The 20,213-nt window shown below is 40.8% G+C and overlaps 1 protein-coding gene across 1 annotated transcript in view; it reads right to left on the bottom strand.

Annotated features, from left to right (window-relative positions):
• kcnd3 (potassium voltage-gated channel, Shal-related subfamily, member 3) overlaps nt 1–19,976 on the bottom strand; it is a 110,145-nt gene extending 90,169 nt beyond the window's left edge. The window contains exons 1-2 of the mRNA XM_077568296.1: nt 19,667–19,976; nt 16,204–17,383 (exon numbers count right to left, since the gene is read on the bottom strand). Of these exons, the coding sequence (XP_077424422.1) occupies nt 16,204–17,306 (1,103 nt within the window). The 5' untranslated portion in view covers nt 17,307–17,383; nt 19,667–19,976. The remainder of the gene's footprint in view (nt 1–16,203; nt 17,384–19,666) is intronic.
• Between the last annotated feature and the right edge of the window lie 237 nt (nt 19,977–20,213).

Below are 20,213 nucleotides of genomic sequence, written 5' to 3'. Positions count from 1 at the left end.
AGAAAAATGGACAATAAAAATGAGCATTTTAAATATCAAAAGGGGTTTGTGGCTTCCGTGTTTTCCATTCTGGTTCAAATGGCTCTAATGCCAATCCCTACAACACTCATTAGCATTGTAATGTGTCCCTCCTCACTTACCTATTGTACATGTCATCATCACACAATGTCACACCAAAGACTTGCAGATTCATGTTAAAAAAAAATGTGCAGGACTCTTGTGCACCATAATTGACGTGTTCATCATGTAAAGCAGTCCAGTGCACATTATTTTCAGGAAGGATGTGATTGCAAATTAAATTGGCCATCAATCAAACAAAATCACAACATCTTTACACTAAGGAACTTTCAGTTTGCGTTGATTATGGCGGCGCATTATGGACAAAAGCGGTATTGCTATGTCTGAAGGAAAACCACATTTCCTATGAGGACAAGCGCTTTGTGTCATTTTTGACCTCACACCAGCGAGTGAAAGCTGGGCCAATGTTGATCCTTGACTGTCCTTTTATCCGGGTAGCTTCCCTTTTCCCTTTTTTGTCTCCTCAGACAAAACGTTTCAGTTTCTTTTTCAGCTCCTGCCAGCAAAGCAGTAATCCTGCGTCGACATTCAAATTAACTTCCGTCTGAACGAATGGGAAAAGGGGGAAGTAATGCATGCCATAAATCAGTCAGCACATTTGTAGTTTTTTTTTTTTGTGTGTGGCAGTGTTACTACCATCCTCTTCAAAGTTGTTTAGTGTCAGTAAAAAACGATACAGACCCCCTCAGGCCATGGCAAAGGTACCATTCAACTAGTTTTGAATCGATGTTTCATCAGAAGAGTTATGAAATTCTGTTATTAAGGTTGAAAAGTTCTTTAGTGCTACTTTAATTACTTACTAATAAAAAACTCAACACTAGTATTTATTTATTTTATTTTATTTTTTCTGGAGAGCTCAGTATTGTTCATTTGACATGTCATCATCATTGCTCTCTTTTTTTTCTTTTTTTTGTATGTGGGTGAGTATGTGTATGTGCGTGTGTGCGTGCGTGCGAGTGTGTGTGTATTCATTAGTTCATCTAAAACCTATTAAAAAATCCCAAACCGTTCACTTAAACCGAACACTTCCAGCCAGTCGTGAGGCCGTCAGGAGACCCGAGGAAGGACCAAAGAAAAGAAAGGAAAGACTACACTAGTATTTCATAACACAAAAATACTGTAGCTACTATAGTATAATAAAATAAATATCAAATTGAAAGCATTGTTTGGTTCTTTTTAGCGATCCATGCCTTGAATCGGAAGGCACAAGCATTTTGGTGGGTGGGCACGGCCCCCTTATGGCCTCCCCATTGTGACGGGTGTGGAAGCTACATAGAAGGGAATGTGTCCAATTTATCCTCTTCTGATGAGAATGATAACCTCGGAATTGAGCTCCCTATAATCTCTTAAACACAAGCACTACTTTCCAAAAATTGAAAGTTAATGTTGACTCCCCACTTGAACAACGGGTTAGATTAAAAAAGTTCAAAAAGCAACAAAAGTTCAAAAACATTGTGCCAGTATTTAATGCAGATGTGCAATGAAGATTGCCTTTTTAAAAAAGTATTTCTCTTAATAACGTCTTTTTGGGTCCAAGGCTTTGGCGTGTGGCCTCACTGAGCCAAACGGAGAGGTATGAATGAGAAGCTGCTGTGCGTACAGTCTCCTGCTGCCAGACGAGTCCACCTGGCCTGGGAACATTTATTATGGTCCAAATCACTTGACAACAGCATCCATCACCACAGGCTGATCTATATTCACTCATTAGACTGCTGCTATCATCACACCCCAACACTGATTAGCCACACTGGTAATGTGAGAGGATAGAAACCTGGATGGATGCCTCCCCCAGGATGCTACCAACCTTTTAGTTCTGTGGACGACTCACTTAGAATGCAAAATGTGGCTTATATAAGAAAGAGAGTATAGTGTACATTGTAACTTAAGGATGTATGGGGTCTTTTTTGTATTATTTCTTGAATTAAAAGTACAACATGGTATGTGTACAAGATATTAATGGGATAACCACAAACAATGCAGTAATTTTCTGAGGGCAGATTTTCATGTTTTCAGTTTTGTTTTATTTAGTTTATTTATTATTTAATTTAAATGGTTTTGTTTATTGCATTTATTTTTTAATTAGTGTATTTATTTTATTTTTTCCTAAACAAAATCATCAATCTGGTATTTTTACAGTAATTGAATGCATGGTTGTTGTTAGTGGGGTTTCCATCCACCCTAATTTTTATTTGAATTTTTAAGAAATGTGAAAATAAAACTGAATGGAAAAATGCTAGAAATTCGAAAAAGGGCTCAAAATTTGCAACAAAAAAAAAAAAAATTACGCTTGCAGGGGGTGGATTTTGAAGGACGATAAAGTAAGGTATGTTTGGGGGGACGACAAAACAGAAATCTTTTTGGAATTAATTAAAGCAAATAATAATGCAATTTTTGATGGAAAACAGCAAAGAAACGCTCCGGTTTATCAACAATTACAAATGCAAACTTATAGAACGTCGTTGCATGGTACAGTCACTTCCTGTTCTCCTTCTTCTTCTTTTAATTTACTGGTGGATCACATCTCTATGGTGTATAGCGCCTTCTACAGCAGAGAAGTCCCCTCTCAATATTCACAAAAGAAGAACAGATGGAAACGGGCATAAGTCGCATGTCCGTTTTGCGTATTTTCCGTAAATTTTCTTTAAAAAAAAAAAATCGCAAAAAATTGGATGGAAACCCTACGAATGATATCTTAGTCACAAAGCTCTATTACGTAGACAGCCCATGTGCGCTCAGATGTAAAAACTGCCGCAACTTGATTTCCATACGGGGACAGGTCTAGTTTTCTGTGTTTGTGCCGGATTCTGGAACCCTACAACCCCCCCACCCATGCCCACCTTTTCCGGCTCACCTGACAATTTGGTGGCAGGGAGTCGACTAATCTTTAAACCAGCTGTGTTGTGGTGCAGGTGGTGTAACATGATTTTGTTGGATTTGATGGAGGTGCATTCTGATCTACGCGGACATTTCTTATGTATTTAATTCACAATCAATGGCGGTGGCACGTGGATCCTGGATATCCTGAATATTCAACAATATTGTCAATGCCTAAATAATTAATATTCAGCTCCTAGAGCAGATAGAAACATAATTCCCAAAACATTTCAGAGCTTACACGTGTGGCGTTCACACAAACTAAGGTTTATTATTATAAACCTTCAATATATATTTTTTTAATCATCAAACAACTGTTGCATCAGTGGGTGTGTTTTAGGACAGTTGTCATGTTGCCTATGTGAATGTCAGCCTATATTAGTGCTATGTTAGTCCATGGAAAGGCATAATTCACTTGTTTTTGTTAATTATTTATTCGTATGTTTATTGTTTAGTGTTTTGACCAAATAATTGTGTGTAAAATCAACTTTTTTTTAATACTTAGTTGTGAATTTCGCTGTTCGGTTGTGTACAGGTTAGTAACTGACATTTGCCTTATTGCCGCCAAGTGGCAGAAAGTTCTGTTGTAACTGAGCAACTCATTGACACTTGTAACAGCTCCAATGCATTGAATTCATAACATATGCTCTGAGTGCCCAAGGTCGGCACTTGAACGGTATGGCTACATTGGTTAAGAACCACTTATTTAGACATTTCAGGTATGATGTTATAGCCACCTATATATGAGTCATGGTTTCACCCTGGCCACCCCAATGAAAATTTTCTGGCTACGCCCCAGTCGCAATTATGACAGCATTCGCATGTGAGGAGTCAAAGTAAAACAAAAAAAATGGTTGAGGGTGTTGTATCTCAAGACACAAATGTATATTTTTTTTAAATGCATTGTATACATACTATATGTTATAATGTTTTTTTTTACATTTAAATGCCAAACTGGAGTTGCAGATTGCACATCTTATTAGTTTGTAGCCCTGTCTTGTAAATGTGCTGAACTACATTGCTCCTGTCAAGGAAATAAAAAACCAAAAGCACCACACGGCTCTCGACCCATCAGCATGCACTGAAGCAAGTTCCATTCCAGCAGGGGACCTTTTGTTTGCCATCCCACACACTGTCATGTTTATGCATGTCTGTATTTGCAACCAAAGAAAAAAAAAAAGTGATAGCAAGTTAGCTCTTTGAGTAAATCAGCAATATACCCAGCGGGGACATTTATTAAAAAACAAAACAAAAACATAATTCAATATCGTGGCAAGAATAGTATTGTCATATCTTTATAGAAAATGGATTTGGAAAACTGTGTGATCCTTTTCATGCTTACCAATAAGTCTTTGTTTTTGATCTCATTGACGCAGGAATACAAGCAGATTACAGCAGGATTTAACAACGCGTTGTTGCAGTCATTTTGGGGTCAACAATGATTTAGCCTGCTCTGAGCAAACACCCGACTGTGAGCAATTATGGATAAGACACTATTGTGTCCACTGGGCAGACACTCATTACTGAGAAGATAATAGTTGTAGAGGTGAATGTGAGCGATAATTCTGCGTGAATCTGGGCCAGGTTAGAGGGAAAAAAATGGTCTCTCATTTCCCTGCAAAGATTGTGATAAACGCCGTCTGAATGACTGATTAATCTAACAGATTTGTACAGGTAGACTTCCATTTTATTTTATTTTTACATTCTCACTCGCACGGACGTCAAATGCATTTTTTTTCTTACACACACCCATTCAGTCTAGTAAAAAAGCAGTCGTTGCTCGACAATAAATTTGTCAGTATTTCAATGACATTTGATTTGGGTAAAAATGTCCACCCTCAACTGAGCATTTTCCCCAATAGTGATCTGTTGGGGGGATTCTTTAAAGTGTATTCCTATTCTTTTCAAAGAAAAGCACACCAGAGACGACCTTCAAAAATAACTTTTGTTAATGCAAATGGCTTCAGAGGATTACCAATTTTGTGAGAGATGCATCCTCCTATATCGACAGTATCAGACCGCACCAAACACTGGAGAGAGCATACGAATCAGGTCATGGACTAACACCACTAATAGATTTTAGTGAGCCACCCTTTTTACTTAAAAGGTTGACTGGTGGCACCATCAATTTAATTTCTCTCCCCATCTCTCGAGTAACCCATCATCCACCTCTCACAGCCACAGTCCACTGGACTCCTCAAAGGATTTTCCCCAGATTAATTTCACATAAAAAAAAAGAAGAAAAAAATCAGCATTATGTGTTAATCTTATTAGCAGTGTTAACACTACGTCGAATATCTGATCAAAAGAATCAAATAGGAAGCCTCGACAGTACATAGCTTGAAATTCACTGTGGAAAAAAGAAAATCATATGAAGTGATATTCTGGTTCACTGTGACAGCACATCAACCACGCCTCACCTGAGAGACGCATAAGAACCTGTGCTGCACATGCAAATGGATTTTTATTCCTTCGCTGGAGTGCTGCTTTTCATTGATATTCCTTAGGTTGATCTTGTAAATGTGAAAGTGATCAAATGTATTTGGACAAGCATAGAGGTGATGTTATATGCACATTCAAGCTACTAATGTGGCTATGTTAATGTTTTCAGCAAATGTTGGAGGTCAGCGCGCTCTGCACATAATATGCAGATGAGGTTGACACATGAATTAAATTTTTAACATAATGAATACATTATTTTCCGTTCCATTCCGTTCCGTCTTTTTCCGCTTATCCGGGGTCGGGTCGCGGGGGCAGCAGCTTTAGCAGGGAAGCCCAGACTTCCCTCTCCCCAGCCACTTCACCCAGCTCCTCCGACGGGATCCCAAGGCGTTCCCAGGCCAGCCGAGAGACGTAGTCTCTCCAGCGTGTCCTGGGTCGTCCCCGGGGCCTCCCGCCGGTAGGACATGCCCGGAACACCTCCCCAGGGAGGCGTCCAGGAGGCATCCGAACCAGATGCCCGAGCCACCTCAACTGGTTCCTCTCAACTTGGAGGAGTAGCGGCTCGACGCTGAGTCCACAGGGAATGAACTGTACTGCGAGAGGAGTTTCTCATATTTGCACATTTCTTTTTAAATATTTATACTTATGATCTTACCACTCTTTTATATGATGCAGTGCAGTTCTACACAATTGCAAATGACGTAAACTATATTACTCTCATATTAAGTCCAAATCCATTGCTTGACTGACGGATGGCCATTTTGCTGGCAAATGAAAAATGATGGGAAACTTCGAAAAACTGACGGGACTCAGCACCGATTGAAGCGGGATTTCGTTTGACGCCGGAATCCTCATTAACTTGGTCAAGTACCGACAGGATCGCAACTTGTGATCCATGTTGTATGAAGCTCTACTTTTGTTTCTTTTCTTTCAGTCACTGGGGCAGGTGGATGGGCAGAGATGGTCTGACGGTCCTAAAATAGTGGTGACGAAATTTAAGATTGCAACGACGGAAGTGCATTTGGTCGACTTGAAATAATGACGGGTTGACGATTACAGCTTAGTTCGGCTAAAAATAATGAAGGACTGACGATGACGGATGACGAATGATGGACTGACCAAATTTACACGCTCACCTCTGTCAAAATCATTCTCAATCATTCTAATCATCTGATTAGACCTGTGGACCAGATTATGTAGGTGTAGGCTATGTGTGTTTGTTTCCTGTCTTCCCGAATAAGCACACACACCCTACACAAGATAATACCTCCACACACTGGATCTGAATTGCAGCAGTTCTCAGACATCATACTAAGCTACATTTCAATTATTTGGCAGATATTGTCCTCAGCTGGTAATAGCCTTAGGCGTTTGTAGACACACGCAACAGGAGGACCTCATCTCTGCGGCATGTTTGTGGGATGACACGGAAAGTGATTTGCAGTTTATTATTGATACTACAAAAATACACAAAGATGAAGAGATTGGACTCACTGGTCCGGTGTGAAATAGATGGAATTCAAATAGGAGCATCTAGGCACAACTTTCACATTTCACAGGGGCTGGCATATCTTGGTAATGAGAGGGCAAGCACTGCCTGTACATCACTACAATTAACATTAAAATGACCACGCTTGAGTAGAAGTTGGTTTTTAAAAATAATTCAGAATGATCTTTTTCAGTTTCTTCATATGTTATTTGCAGACGAATGTTAACAATATAAGGTCATATAGTATTAATGGTCAGTGGTCACAGATGATAAATATTGAAATTGTCGCAATTCAAATGTACAACTTCATGACAATATCATGATTTATATGGAGGAAGTTAAAATATGTTCAGTATGTGAATGTAATTTGCAGCTTTTGTATCTTTTGCTACTTCTCACATTGACTGTATATTTGAACATGGACAATTCATCACACCTCGATGCTGTGCTTTGCATCCTAAAGTGTGATATACTTCTCACATTAGCACTGAACAGCAGAATGTGAGGAAAATCATGTGGTGTGATATTATCTGTTGTGGATGCAGTGCCGAGATACTCGGCTTTTTACTGGAGTCTGTTAAAGCACTGGAAACTGTACAATCAAAAGAAACTTCTTCCTGCTCCAAAATATAAAAATTCATAAAAAGATTCACTGATTGTCAAACCCGCCTAAATGGGCGAAATTCGTTCTCCGCATTTGACCCATCCCTGTGGGAGCGGTGAGCAGCAGCAGGGGCTGTGCTCGGGTTTCCTTTGGTAATCCCAATTCCACCCTTAATACTGAGTGTCAAGCAGAGCTGCAATAGGTCCCATTTTTATAGTCATTGGTATGACCCGGCCGGGGATTGAACCCACAACCTCCCAGTGTCTGGGCGGCACTCTACCACTAGGCCATTGAGCGGCTCTTCTTATTCCTTTTAAATTCAGAACAGGAGGCTCGCAGTCTACATGGCGGAAGGAGAAAGTACGGCAAAGTACGTTTATAAGCGAATGCAAGAAGATTTCCATTTACAGATTATTTAAAGTTGGCTACTGTGAGGTGGGCACTTGAAGACCGCCTTCCACTTCCGAATGTGCGCCCATGTTTGACTACCCCCACCCACCCCCCGCCATAATAAAGATAATTATAACGTGTTAAATGAATTGATTTCTACAATGATTTAGAGCAGGGGTAGGGGGGAACCCTGGTCCTCGAGAACCGCTGCCCTGCCTGTTTTCCATGTCTCCCTCCTCCAACACAGCTGACTCATGTTATCAGCTAATCAGCAAGCTCTGTAGAAGCCTGATCCTGATCATAAAATTAGCTGAGTTGGTGGAGGGACATATGGAAAGCAGGCAGAACAGTGTCTCTCGAGGACTAGGGTTCCCTACCCCTGATTAAGAGGGTTTAAAACACGCTGTTGATATAATTACGAATGAAACATTTACCACCTGTGCCACAACTTAGACCTGCTTTTAGCTGGTCTACTTTCTGCTGCCAAATTGTCAGGTGTGTGGTGTGTAAAAGAAATGCCCTCGGGCCGCCCAGCATTTGCTGCAATTCCTAGGATAGTTGAACTTGCATATTTTGCATGTATGGATTTATTTTGTCCATGTTTAAAATATAATTTTTAAAGTACATGGTTCTATGCCCGCAGTAGCATTAATGAAAAATTGTGTTCCCCTCTAGCATTTAAGATGACCATCCCTGATTTACTTTGTTGTTAAATTTCACACTTGATGGGTGGGCAGGCCCTCCAGAGATTGCATTTCGATAACAGATATGGTATGGTGTGCCTATTTATTTTTTATTTTTCGTGCAGAGCCACTCAGTACTCCGAGGCCTACTCGGTAAGAGTCTTCTGGTGCAGTAATTGAACTGATGGGATGGACATACTGTAAGTGTAGTGGTTTTGGAAGGTCTACAGCTTAAGGCAGTCAACCGTGACAAGCAGTGAGAGAGAGCAAGAGAGGGAGACAAGAAAGCAGGTAAAGTGTTTCTGTAATGAAATTTCACCACATCTAGTGTAGACTTTTTTTTCTTCATAGCACCTTGAGCATCACTTCAATTAGCTTGGACCAGTTAGTTGAGATGAAGTTTGTCCGGACACCGTGTCCTATCACAGCAGCATTTACATGCATGGCGAGAGCATGACTGAAAAGGCGGGATGTAAGATAAAGCACATGCTTGACAGCCTCTCCCTGTCAATTACCTTTTCGCAGTCACATTAGCCATAAGAATACCCCTCCCACTTCCTCCCCTTTCCTCGCTGATACCAGGTGAATGCATTTTGTGAAAGCATCATCATATTGGCCGCAAAGCAAAGGATTGGCACTCCTTTCAAACTAAGCAGCTGCCATACAGAACTTGGCATGAAGGGTAAAACATCCTTTAAAAAAAAAAGAAGAAAAAAGAAGAGGCAGCGGCTGATCAGGATGCGATGGAAAAAAACAAACAATTTCAGTCAGTTGTTTTTTTAAAAAAGAAGCTGCCGGAAAAGTACTGATTTTGAAAACACAGCTGAGAAACAAACTTTTCAGGTGACAGCCACTGTGGTTTTGATTTATTTCACAGACTTTCCCGTCACGAAAATAGTGCAAATTACGGCTTTGTACATACTGTATGGATAGGAATTTTCATGTTCTCCCAATTCTTCATCTCATGATTTATCTCCATGAAAAAGTTGAGATCTTATTATTTAAGAAGCTATTTAAATACATAAAATCACTGAACGTGTAGGAACTCAGTTTCATTGGTCTGTTAATATCATATCGTTCTCAACAAATGTAGAACAATTGTTTGTGGGAAAAGTGGTTCTGGGCATCGCAAATACCCTTTAATATGATTTTATAGGGTTATTACATGTATATAGTTTTCGAGACATACATTTTTGTGGTCAACACAAACCGAATTGGTTGACTTTTTTTTCCCCAGCACTAATACGGCAAAAGGAACATCCTCTTCCTTGTCTTTTCACTCTAAAAGGAACATTTGTGTTTGAAGAAAAGGCTGTCAGGACAAATGGATGGAGAACAATGGTTGGCGGGGTCAAAGTTGAGATGGGAGAGATCGGCATCTGAGTACTTTTTTTCATGACAGTATCTACTGTATTTCCATATCAGGAAGTTCACGCGGAGGTTAGTGTTTCATACAAAGCATAATAGGGCCAAAGGTGGTTGTAGAATGCACTCACACTCGCATGAATATAATATATGCCTATGAACACAAACAATCGTTTTCCCTGATGACAAGACTAAGGACTCAGCCAGCCAGGACAGACCATGTAAGCCTTCAGACGATAGACACAATTTCTGCAGATGAACGTTTACTGAAAATTAGAAAGTGGTAAATGTAGCTTTTGATTACACAAATAATATCAGGCCACTTTCTGGGAAGCTGATACATTTTGAAGAGATGTAACCAATGACCCTGAGGTGTCTCATGGTTCGGGCCAATGACCAGTCAAAAATGAAGACTAAGTTCAATAAGTAGACCACAAAAATATGTTGGCACAAAATCTTTATCAGCACGTTGGTAGGTGCATATCCATCCAATTACTTGATCATCAACAGATAATTGAAGAAAAGAGTTGATAGCGAAGACATGATAAAAAGTCTTGGTCACTTATGAGCCGAGTTAAAAAATACAGTAGCAACAACCGGTAGGTTGGCATCCCTTTGGATTACTGGTTTGAGCAGGGCCATGTCAGATGACTGCCGTCACAGATGTGCTCCAAGAGAGTTTATGTGTACACTAACATTGGATGAAAAATGAATGAAGGTTAAAGCAAGTGCTGCAATGCTGCTACATCAACTGCAAATACTTTTTTTTTTTTTAAAACACTGCTAAAGGAGCATGGATGTAAACAGTGTTGAACATGACAATGAACACAGTGCATTTCAACACATATGTTGAATGACATTCAATGGATGTTTGTGTTTTATTGTATTTCTATTCTTTTTAAGTGTTTTTCTACGTAAGATCTGTGGGATTGGATTGATAAGCAGTGTCGACAATGGAATACAAATCGCTAAGATCTTTTTTAATTGCCATCCTCACTCATGGTATTATAAATCACTCTGGACGAAAGTTGAAAATATACATTGTCTTAAAGAAACAGCTCTGAGAACTATTGCTATGTTAATGAATACTGGTGATGATGCAAAAATGGCGCACTAGAATTTGATTTGATGTACAGCACACACTTAATACAATAAATGCAGAGTATTTTCATTCAGTTTTAGAACACAGTTTAAAAATATCCAACCATCTCCCACATGGATTTACAGCAATTGTGGAGAGGCAAAAGACTCACAGTATACGCACGTCATGAATTATGCAAACAATTAATAGGAAAGCAGGTTAGCTCAACACTGATCTTGACTAAGAAAAGGCTAAGAATAGACCTAGACCTAAATCTTTGCAGACAAATTGCTTCATTAACTGCTCTAATAAAACGACTAAAATGAGCCTATCTTTCAATCACAATCTCATCAGCCACCAACATAATTGGTAGCACGAGTACCTTTCTCTTAACCACCCAAATCAATACGCACTTATCCGCATTGATCATAGTTCTTTACAAGCTGTTGCCCTCTAAATGAATGTACTGTTTATGAACGTTGCATGATAATGAGTTGCGAAAGGGGGCAGTTACACATTTTTATATTTTAAAGACACACACACACCATAATAAAACTGAGATTGGTGCGCCATGTTTGCTGAAGAGATGGTCTGATGTGCACACAGCTCCGCATACGGATTATCTTCCTCGTGCACTTGTGAATGAAAGAGTGTACGGCACACAGCAACCGTGAGAGCTCTACTGTGGTTGTCGGGGAGACGTCAAGTGGAACATTGATTTTAAAGATGCTGTGATCAAAAATAGTTAGTCTTTGATAAGGATATTAATTAAAGGGAGGCAGGACTACGCTAATGATGTGGTCGATTTGAATGGCTTAAGGAGTCCATCCACAGAAATTATGTGATGCATAAATAATTTTTACACTCATTCATTGCCAGAATAAATAAATAAATAAACCCAGTTAACATTTGAGTGCATCCATTTCTGCTGTTTGAGGTGCAATGGGGTGCACAATAAATGCTTAATCACGAAATGGATTTGAAAGTATAAATTCATTAAGTTAAGCAGTATGATCAATTATATATCTTTATATTGCAATGCAGATTGAGTATTATTATTTTTTTATATACAGTAGTATGTTTTCATTGAGTGGCAGTTACATACAGTAGGGCTGGGCGATATAAACGGTATATTCAATAGAAGGTATAAATTTTGCCAACGGTAGGAGATTTTAACTCTACCGTCTTGACACGGTGGCGCATGTTGATGACGTCATCACATAGCGCATGTTGATGACGTCATCGTATTTGCGTCCCGGCCTTGCGCACGGCTCATGCTCAGCATAACAATGGCGTCAAACACCGAATCAACGGAGCCGGTAGAATTGGTAAAAAAAAACAACAATAGTGCTACGTCAATTATTTGGACATTTGCGCAATATATGTTGTTATCCAAAGCAAATTATTCTTTCATTGTCTTTTAATCAATTTAGCTTCTATAAAGGACTAATTTAACAAGTAAGCAAGTTATTTAATAAAAAATAAATAAAACGGCTTAATTTTATACCATTTTATATATATATATATATATATATATATATATATGGATGCGCCAATACCGAAAATTAAAAATGCTTGGCCGAAAACTTTATGCCCATTTTTTTTTATTATCATTGCATTTATTATAATCAATTAAAATTATAATATTATTGCAAAATATCTAGGCCGATTTAGCACAGGCATTTTAACAAAGCACAAGCATAACATAAGTTGAAATGCGTCCACACCACAGAGATCGGAGACATGTTGGCAAATGGTACATTAAACACCAAACGCAGGGTGAGCAACTGAGCATTTTCTGGCGGTGCAATTGCACTTTATAGTCAATGTACAGTACTTTGCACCGGCGGGCAGGCATCCGTGCCCGATTCACACATAAAACTCCCGAATTTCAACGCCATCTCCCATGTGGTTCCCGATCTGTCATTTATCCCGCTCATCTCCCGATTTTACAACAAAGTAAACAGTTTTCATTGTGGGAAATATTTGAGACAGTAAAACACATTTTAAGAAATTAAATAATGCAAAAAAAAAAGTACCAGAAAGCACAGTACTAATTTGGCTCAGCCAAGCTTTACAATTGGGCATAACAATTTACACTTCAGAATGGACCAGCAACCAATTTAGGGGGAACCCTGCCGTTTGTCCAAAAAAGGTTGGGCTCAATTCCAGCTCTTGCTTGGCACCAAACAGGATAATTGCTACACATTAACAATGAATGGATAGATCATACATTTGCTGTTTTGGGGCCTCAATATTCTAAACCAGTGCTTTACCCATAAATAAAATAAAATCTCACACCCCACAACCAAATAATAATTAAAAAAGGAATACTGAAATAAAGATGAACCTCTCTCAATAAACTCAACAAATTAACTTTGTGTGAAAGCTGATATACTCGCAGGAAGACGTGACTTATTGTCTTGTAGGAATGCAACAAGCTTAACCTTGAATTGAAGAACATTTAATTGTTCTGCCTGTCACTATACAGCACTGGTATAAATAGATGAGAAAAGATAAGATAATAATTTTCAGAGTTCAATTGGATCAATTCCTACAGTACTCTCATGGCACACTAGTTGGGAATCCCAGTTCTAAACAACAGCAGCCCACATGATGCTGCTCCATGTTTCTAATAGTTCGTAGTGACAACACAACCTGAACTCCAACCCTGCACAGGAAACACTATATTCACACAACACAGCAATATTTGTCTTCATGTACAAAAGCAAACAGCCACATATCATGTGTGCACTTTAGGTGAACATCTGTGTTTGTTTGTGGTGTAAACCGAGAGCAGAGGGCCAAACGTCAGGCAGGTTCGTATTTGTCAGCAGATGTAGTGGATCACATCATCAGTCACTCTGACAAACACTTCCGGTTTTTGCTTCGTGATGAAAACAAGCGCAAAAGCTAACCCCCATCCCACTCCCTCAATACCCAAAATCTCCTCCCCACAAAACTAAAAGCCAAAAGCAACAAGATACTTGTTTGAGTGTGTCAGGTCTCACTCCACTGGGAAGAGATGTACAGTATGTATTACAGGGATGTGTGAGTTTGGCACAACAGCACAGACGAGATAACACATTCATCTTTCCACCCAGTCCAGTTTCTGCTCTTCTTCAGACTGGCATGATGACAGGGCACAGAATGTGACAACGCAACGAAGTCAAAGACGTTTTTTTAGGCCTCCGCATCTCTGACATTTCAAAGAGTGCTACATTTGTCAGCCTCCCTTTCTGACTCACATATTCAACCAAGGAATTCTCAGAAACACGGCTTTAGAAGAGCTCACACAAAGTCAGACATTTACGTGTGTTTGCTTGCGTCACCGTACAATGACATAACACGCGTTCAACATTTCTGCCATGGTTTTGGTTGTGGTTCACCGCCATTTAGATCAGCTTTATGAACATTCTTGAATAATTAGTTAAATTATTAGCTAGGGTTGTCTCTGGGGTTGGTGAAGGACTCTGGTTGGTGGCCTGGTGGGTGGTGTCTGGTCGGTACTGGATTTCACTTTCCTTTCTTTTCTTTGGTCCTTCCTCGGGTCTCCTGACGGCCTCACGACTCTGGCTGGAAGTGTTCGGTTTAGGTGAACGGTATGGGATTTTTTAATAGGTTTTAGGTGAACTAATGAATACACACACACTCGCACGCACGCACATACACATACTCACCCACATACAAAAAAAAAGGAGAGCAATGACGATGACATGTCAAATCGGTAAAATCACCGAATGAACAATACTGAGCTCTCCAGGAAAAAAAAAAAAAGCTAGGGTTGTGCATGAATCGGTGGTGACTTGAATAGAAAAATGAATTGGTCGTTAAAAGCAAACGCTGAATCAGAATTTTCAGATTCGAGTCAGAACAGGCCATCTTGTCATGAGAATAATGCATTCAAATGAGCATTAAATTCAACTGTTAAGCAGTCAGTTAATAAACCCCAGTTAGGCAATTTATCAAGGCTTTTATTTACTCGCTGTTGACCTCTCTCCCAATGCAAAAAGGACCAGGTTAGCTTAGCGCTAGCTAGCAACTGAACGAGACAAGCAGATGGTTGGTCGAAAACAACATCCTGTGTTCTGTCATTGGCCCCTGTGTGACAAGGAATCTTGGAGGTTAAAGTATGTTATTTTAAACTAAGAAGGAACCTGTAGGTTGGCGCAGCTGTGTTAGCGCGTCCGTGTATACGCCAATATGTTTGAAAAAATGTGAGTATGAGGCTTGGGAAAGCAGTTTGGACAACATATGGTGTAAATAAAGCACTATGTAAGTCCACTCTATTTGTCATTTACCATTATGATCAAATGTAAATTTTTGGGGTGTGTTTTTTGTGTGTGCAAAAGTACAAGTTACCCATTTGAGTTGATCCGGGACTCAAATGGCGAACGTGGATTTTGGGTGTGTGTTTGAGCTTTAATATCAGTTATTTCAGAGGATTCAAATTTTGTAAATGACTCTCCTCAGTATGTTACCAAACACTTTGTCACCACTGCAAGCTACAACCACACCAATAAACATATTTTTAAACACTACTCTGACTGTGAAAATAGTGCATCTAGTAAGATCGGAGTCTCATTACAGTGCTGTTACATTGCATCTCATTATTTGTGCAGTCGTACGAAATGAAGAGGTTGCTGAGTGTCCAGTATGTCAAAGCATCAAGAAGCACTTGATGCAAAGCCAGCAACTAGTGCGATTCAAAAATCCGGGCTGAAGGAGAGCACAAGGGCCCTCACAACACAAAGTCTGTCCTTGAGTTCACTCTAAAAGTGCATTCTGCTAACCACGGGGCAGGTCGGAAAGGGAAACAATGGTGTCATCACTGTTCGCAAGCCACTGTTTTTGTCTCACTAGGATGCTTTTCAACTCGACCCATTCTGTTCAAGAGCAATCTCCCAAGTCTCTCTTATCTATTGCATATAAAGGACACGCTACAACCATTAGCGAGATAGAAGAGAGTATCTTGATGGCTGCAATGCCCCAGAAGAGCACCATTAGTTATAAAAACAGCTGTAAACTGACGACTGTTTTCTCTGTAGTCTTGACACTGTGCATCTATCGTAAAAAGTATGTCTTGGAAAATATGGCACAAACTGTGGGTTTTGGAGCCACAGGGGCAGCCACACACACATAGGCATACATACACATGCACTTGTAACCGGATAAAAGGTGTCTGCTCTGCTCTTACCCAAGTGTTGTCATAGTAACGATGGTGTACCAAAAGGAGGCCGGGATGCTGGTGAATTTACTGGAGCTTGAACCCTTCTCTGCGTAGAACATGACGGTAGCAAATATAATTATGGCCATGGTGAGGGAGAAGAGCAGGAATCCCAGCTCTGAGGCACAGCTCTTGAGCGTGTAGCCCAGGATGCGAAGGCCCTGCGAGTGGCGGGAGAACTTAAAGATTCGGAACACCCGGAAAACTCGCAGCGTCACAAAGGCGCCGCTCACGTCCTCGTTGTCAGTCATCACCAGGCCGATGTAGTAGGGCAAGATGGCCACCACGTCGATGATGCTCATGACGGACCTCATAAAGCGGTAGCGACTGGGCGCAGCAAATAAGCGCATCAGGTATTCCACGGTGAAGATCATGACGCATGCCGTGTCCATGCAGAAGAAGGCCACCGTGTAGCGCTCGCCGCACGGCACTTCCCTCTTGTTGAGCGACGAACCACAGGGCACTGTCTCGACCACGTTGGTGATGACAGAGATTGCGATGAAGAAGCCAGTGACGTAGTAGAATACCAGGGCCATGGTGGAAGTGTGAGGGTTCTCAAAAGCCCGCCACATGGTCTCCCTGAAGGTCATGTTGGGCAGCTTAGCGTCCTTGTTGTCCTCTTGGTCGTCCATCAGGCGCTCGGCATTCTCCCGCTTCCTGTCCTTGTACTCTTCGTAGCAGCAGTCACCGATGATCTCCGAGATGATGCCAAAGAACGCCAGCTCTTCGTCGTAGGAGGAGATGCACTCGTAGCGAGGATAGTGGAGCTTGCCGGTGCGATAGAAGTTGAGCACGCTGCGAAACACATCGGGATCCCTGTCGAAGAAGTACTCTTTGGTCTCTTCGTTGTAGAAGAACTCCTTCTCAGAGCTCCCCAGAAGGGTGTCCGGGTAGCGGTCCAGTGTGTTCCTCCATGTTTGGAAGCGCCTTCCACTAACGTTTAGGATGATTAGCTCGTCCTGACGCTTGTTCTTTTCGGTTGGCGCCACTGGCATGGGCAGATTAGCCACAGGCATCCAGCCAATGGCCGCCGCCCGGGCAAAGGGGAGCCATGCCGCCACTCCCGCCGCCATACTGTCTCCAACCTGGGGTGTAGGGGGGAACAAATCCTGTACCTTCACAACCAGCTTGACTTCAGCTCATTCACCAACTAGAAGGAGAGAGGAAGGACAGAAGTGCAGAAGAAAGGATGGGGGGGGGTGGGTAAAATATATGCATGTTACTTCATAACTTGGAAAGTCGAAAAGCTACAACACTCTTTTTGAGAGAGTGAAATATAACAGAATCACAGTTAAAGTGGAAGTCAACCTTAAACATTTATAATTAATTGTGGAATATGAGTTAAGCAGCAACATCCAGCCATTTTTATCCATCTCAAGGGGCGGCCATTTTGCCACTTGCTGGCGACTGAAGGTGACATCAATGTTGCTTAGCGCTCAAGCAAAGACCAATCACAACTTACCTGTTTTTAGAAGCTGCGTCGTGATTGGTCATTAGCTGAGACCTGAGCAACGTTGATGTCATCTTCAGTCGACAACAAGTGGCAAAATGGCCGCTCCCTGAGATGGATAAAAACAGCTGGATTTTGCTGCTTAACTCATTTTCCACTATCGCAATATTAACCAGAATAACATATTTAGACTAGTGGGGCATAGAAAAAATTATTGTCAATTTTTTTAGGGGGGTTGACTTCCCCTTTGAGGTTAAAAAAAAAGAAAAGAAAAAAAAGAGCCCTATCTGAAACACAATTTAGCATCAGAAATGTCTATTTCCAAAATAAATCATTGTCCCCTTAATCACTTTAGCCCCTTGTTCCTCACAACAGCTACAGTGGATATGAAGAGTCTACACACCCCTTCTCAAATGTCAGGTGTTAGTGATATAACTATATGGAACAAAATAAATCAACAGCTTCAAAAGTTTTTTCCGCTATTAATCTGACCGAAAACCTATGCATCTCCCTGGATATTTGTTTTAATCCTTTCAAAATGTGAAGAAAAAAACAATTAACTGAGATGATGTGTTTGCACAAGTATGCACACCCTCATAACTAGGATTCGGCTGTGTTCAGAATTAAATATCCAAATCTCATACTGTTAAATGGGAGTCTGCACCTGCCTGTCTTCATTCAAAATGCCTCAAATCCCAAAAAACGATGTTCCAATAGTTTTTTTGTCAGCAGAAGCCGTAGCCCGTAGAGAGCTTCTGCAGTATCAGTGGGATCTCATTGTTCAAAGGTAAGTACCGGTAAGGAGTAGGGTACAAACGAATTTCCAAGGCACTAAATAGCATGGGACGCAGTGAGGACAGCTGTTACCAAGTAGAGAACATATGGCACAACAATCATATTACCAAGAACAGGACCTCACTTCAAAATTGACCAACAAAAATAAGACAAGTGGAGGCTGCCAAGAGGACGATAGCAACATTAAAGGAGATGCAGGAATTTCAGGCAAGTAGTGGCTGTTTAGTACATGTGGCAACAATCTCCCATATTCCTCTGAGGTATGGGTTTGGATGGCATCTTCCAAAGAAAAAAAAAACACACACACTTGAAATGCATGTGGGAAAAGGTGTTACAGGCCAAGAACACCAAGAATGACCTTTTTGTCGCAAATAATACTCTGGACTAAAAGAAAACCTTATCTTGCATTAAGCATGTTAGCGACAACATCATGCATTCTGGAATGTTTTTCTCTGGTGCTAGAGCCTTAGTCAAGGTGGAGGAAAATAGGAGCATTTCCTAATACAAGGAAATCCTATAGGCTTATGCTGGAAACAAACAAGAAAATGTCATGCAAAGCCTAACTAGAACATTTGAACTTTATTTGAGGATAATCAGCGACACTTTAAATAATGGCTGTTGTGCACTGACCCCCCCATTTAACACAAGTTTGAATGTGACTGGTACATAATTAGAACACAGCCACAACCTTGGTTATAAGAGGGGTGTGCACACTTAGAAACACATGTCAGTTCATTTTCACTTCCTGCTATTTAATTTTATTTCACCCTCCAATTTCACTTCCTGGTTTATAGGTAACCTTTATTGGGGCAAACGTTTTGAAATATTTACCTGTTTATATATATATATAAACAAATAAATAAATAAATAATTTGACAGGGCTGTGTATACTTTTTACATCCACTATCCAAAATATATCACAGCTTTCTTCCATCTTTTATTGAGGTTCTCACTCTGAAGCTAAAAGCACAAGAGGTTCGTCCTAACCTGTTGAGTTTCACCAGTAAATGTACATTAAAACTAACCAAGATTCAATTAAAAAAAATGGTAGCTGATAGCGAATTATCTATATTACGTCGCAAAGCAAACAAGTTATTGCTGACCAGTTTCCGAAAAAGCTACCAAATATATATTCAGAAAAGACGCAGGTTGGCCACTTCACGCGTTTACGTTACAGTTGGGACTCACCGATCGGAAATTCTCCATCCAAAAAAAGGTGACCTTCTTCCACAACAATTTACTTCCGTTTAAGTCTCCTTCTTTTTTTTAACCCCTTTGAAAAGGCGTGTCTGTCAGATGACCAGCGGCGACGAAGTTAGCGAGTGAAAACGGGAACGGTGTCACCGCGAGACGACGGCGCAGTCAAGTGTCGATGAGTGGACGAAGCACAGCCTGGTGAGCTCACTTTCCATCCTGCTCGGCGGAGGGATGGGGAGAGCGCGCCGCCGGAGACACACTCGCTCCTCGGCTTCTCGACGTGAGCGGAGCCGAGAGAACCGCGCGAGTAGGAGGAGGAGGAAGAGGAGGAGGAGGAGGAGGAGGAGAGACCCTCGCCCCCCCACCCGGCTCAGCACATACACACCTCTCTCACTCTACATCACTCTAAAAAAAAAAAAACTATGTGAAACCTTACTCTGATTCATATGCAAGGGGAAAAGTCCATTAATAAAGCAAAAGCACTCATTTGGAATTATCAGATTTTCAAATGTCAGCTACTGTTCAAACGCTACATTCC

This window comes from Vanacampus margaritifer, chromosome 1 (assembly GCF_051991255.1).
Source record: "Vanacampus margaritifer isolate UIUO_Vmar chromosome 1, RoL_Vmar_1.0, whole genome shotgun sequence".
In the NCBI taxonomy this organism is placed as follows: domain Eukaryota; kingdom Metazoa; phylum Chordata; class Actinopteri; order Syngnathiformes; family Syngnathidae; genus Vanacampus; species Vanacampus margaritifer.
The sequence above is the reverse complement of the archived record's forward strand: the minus strand, read 5'-3'. Positions and strand labels throughout refer to the sequence as shown.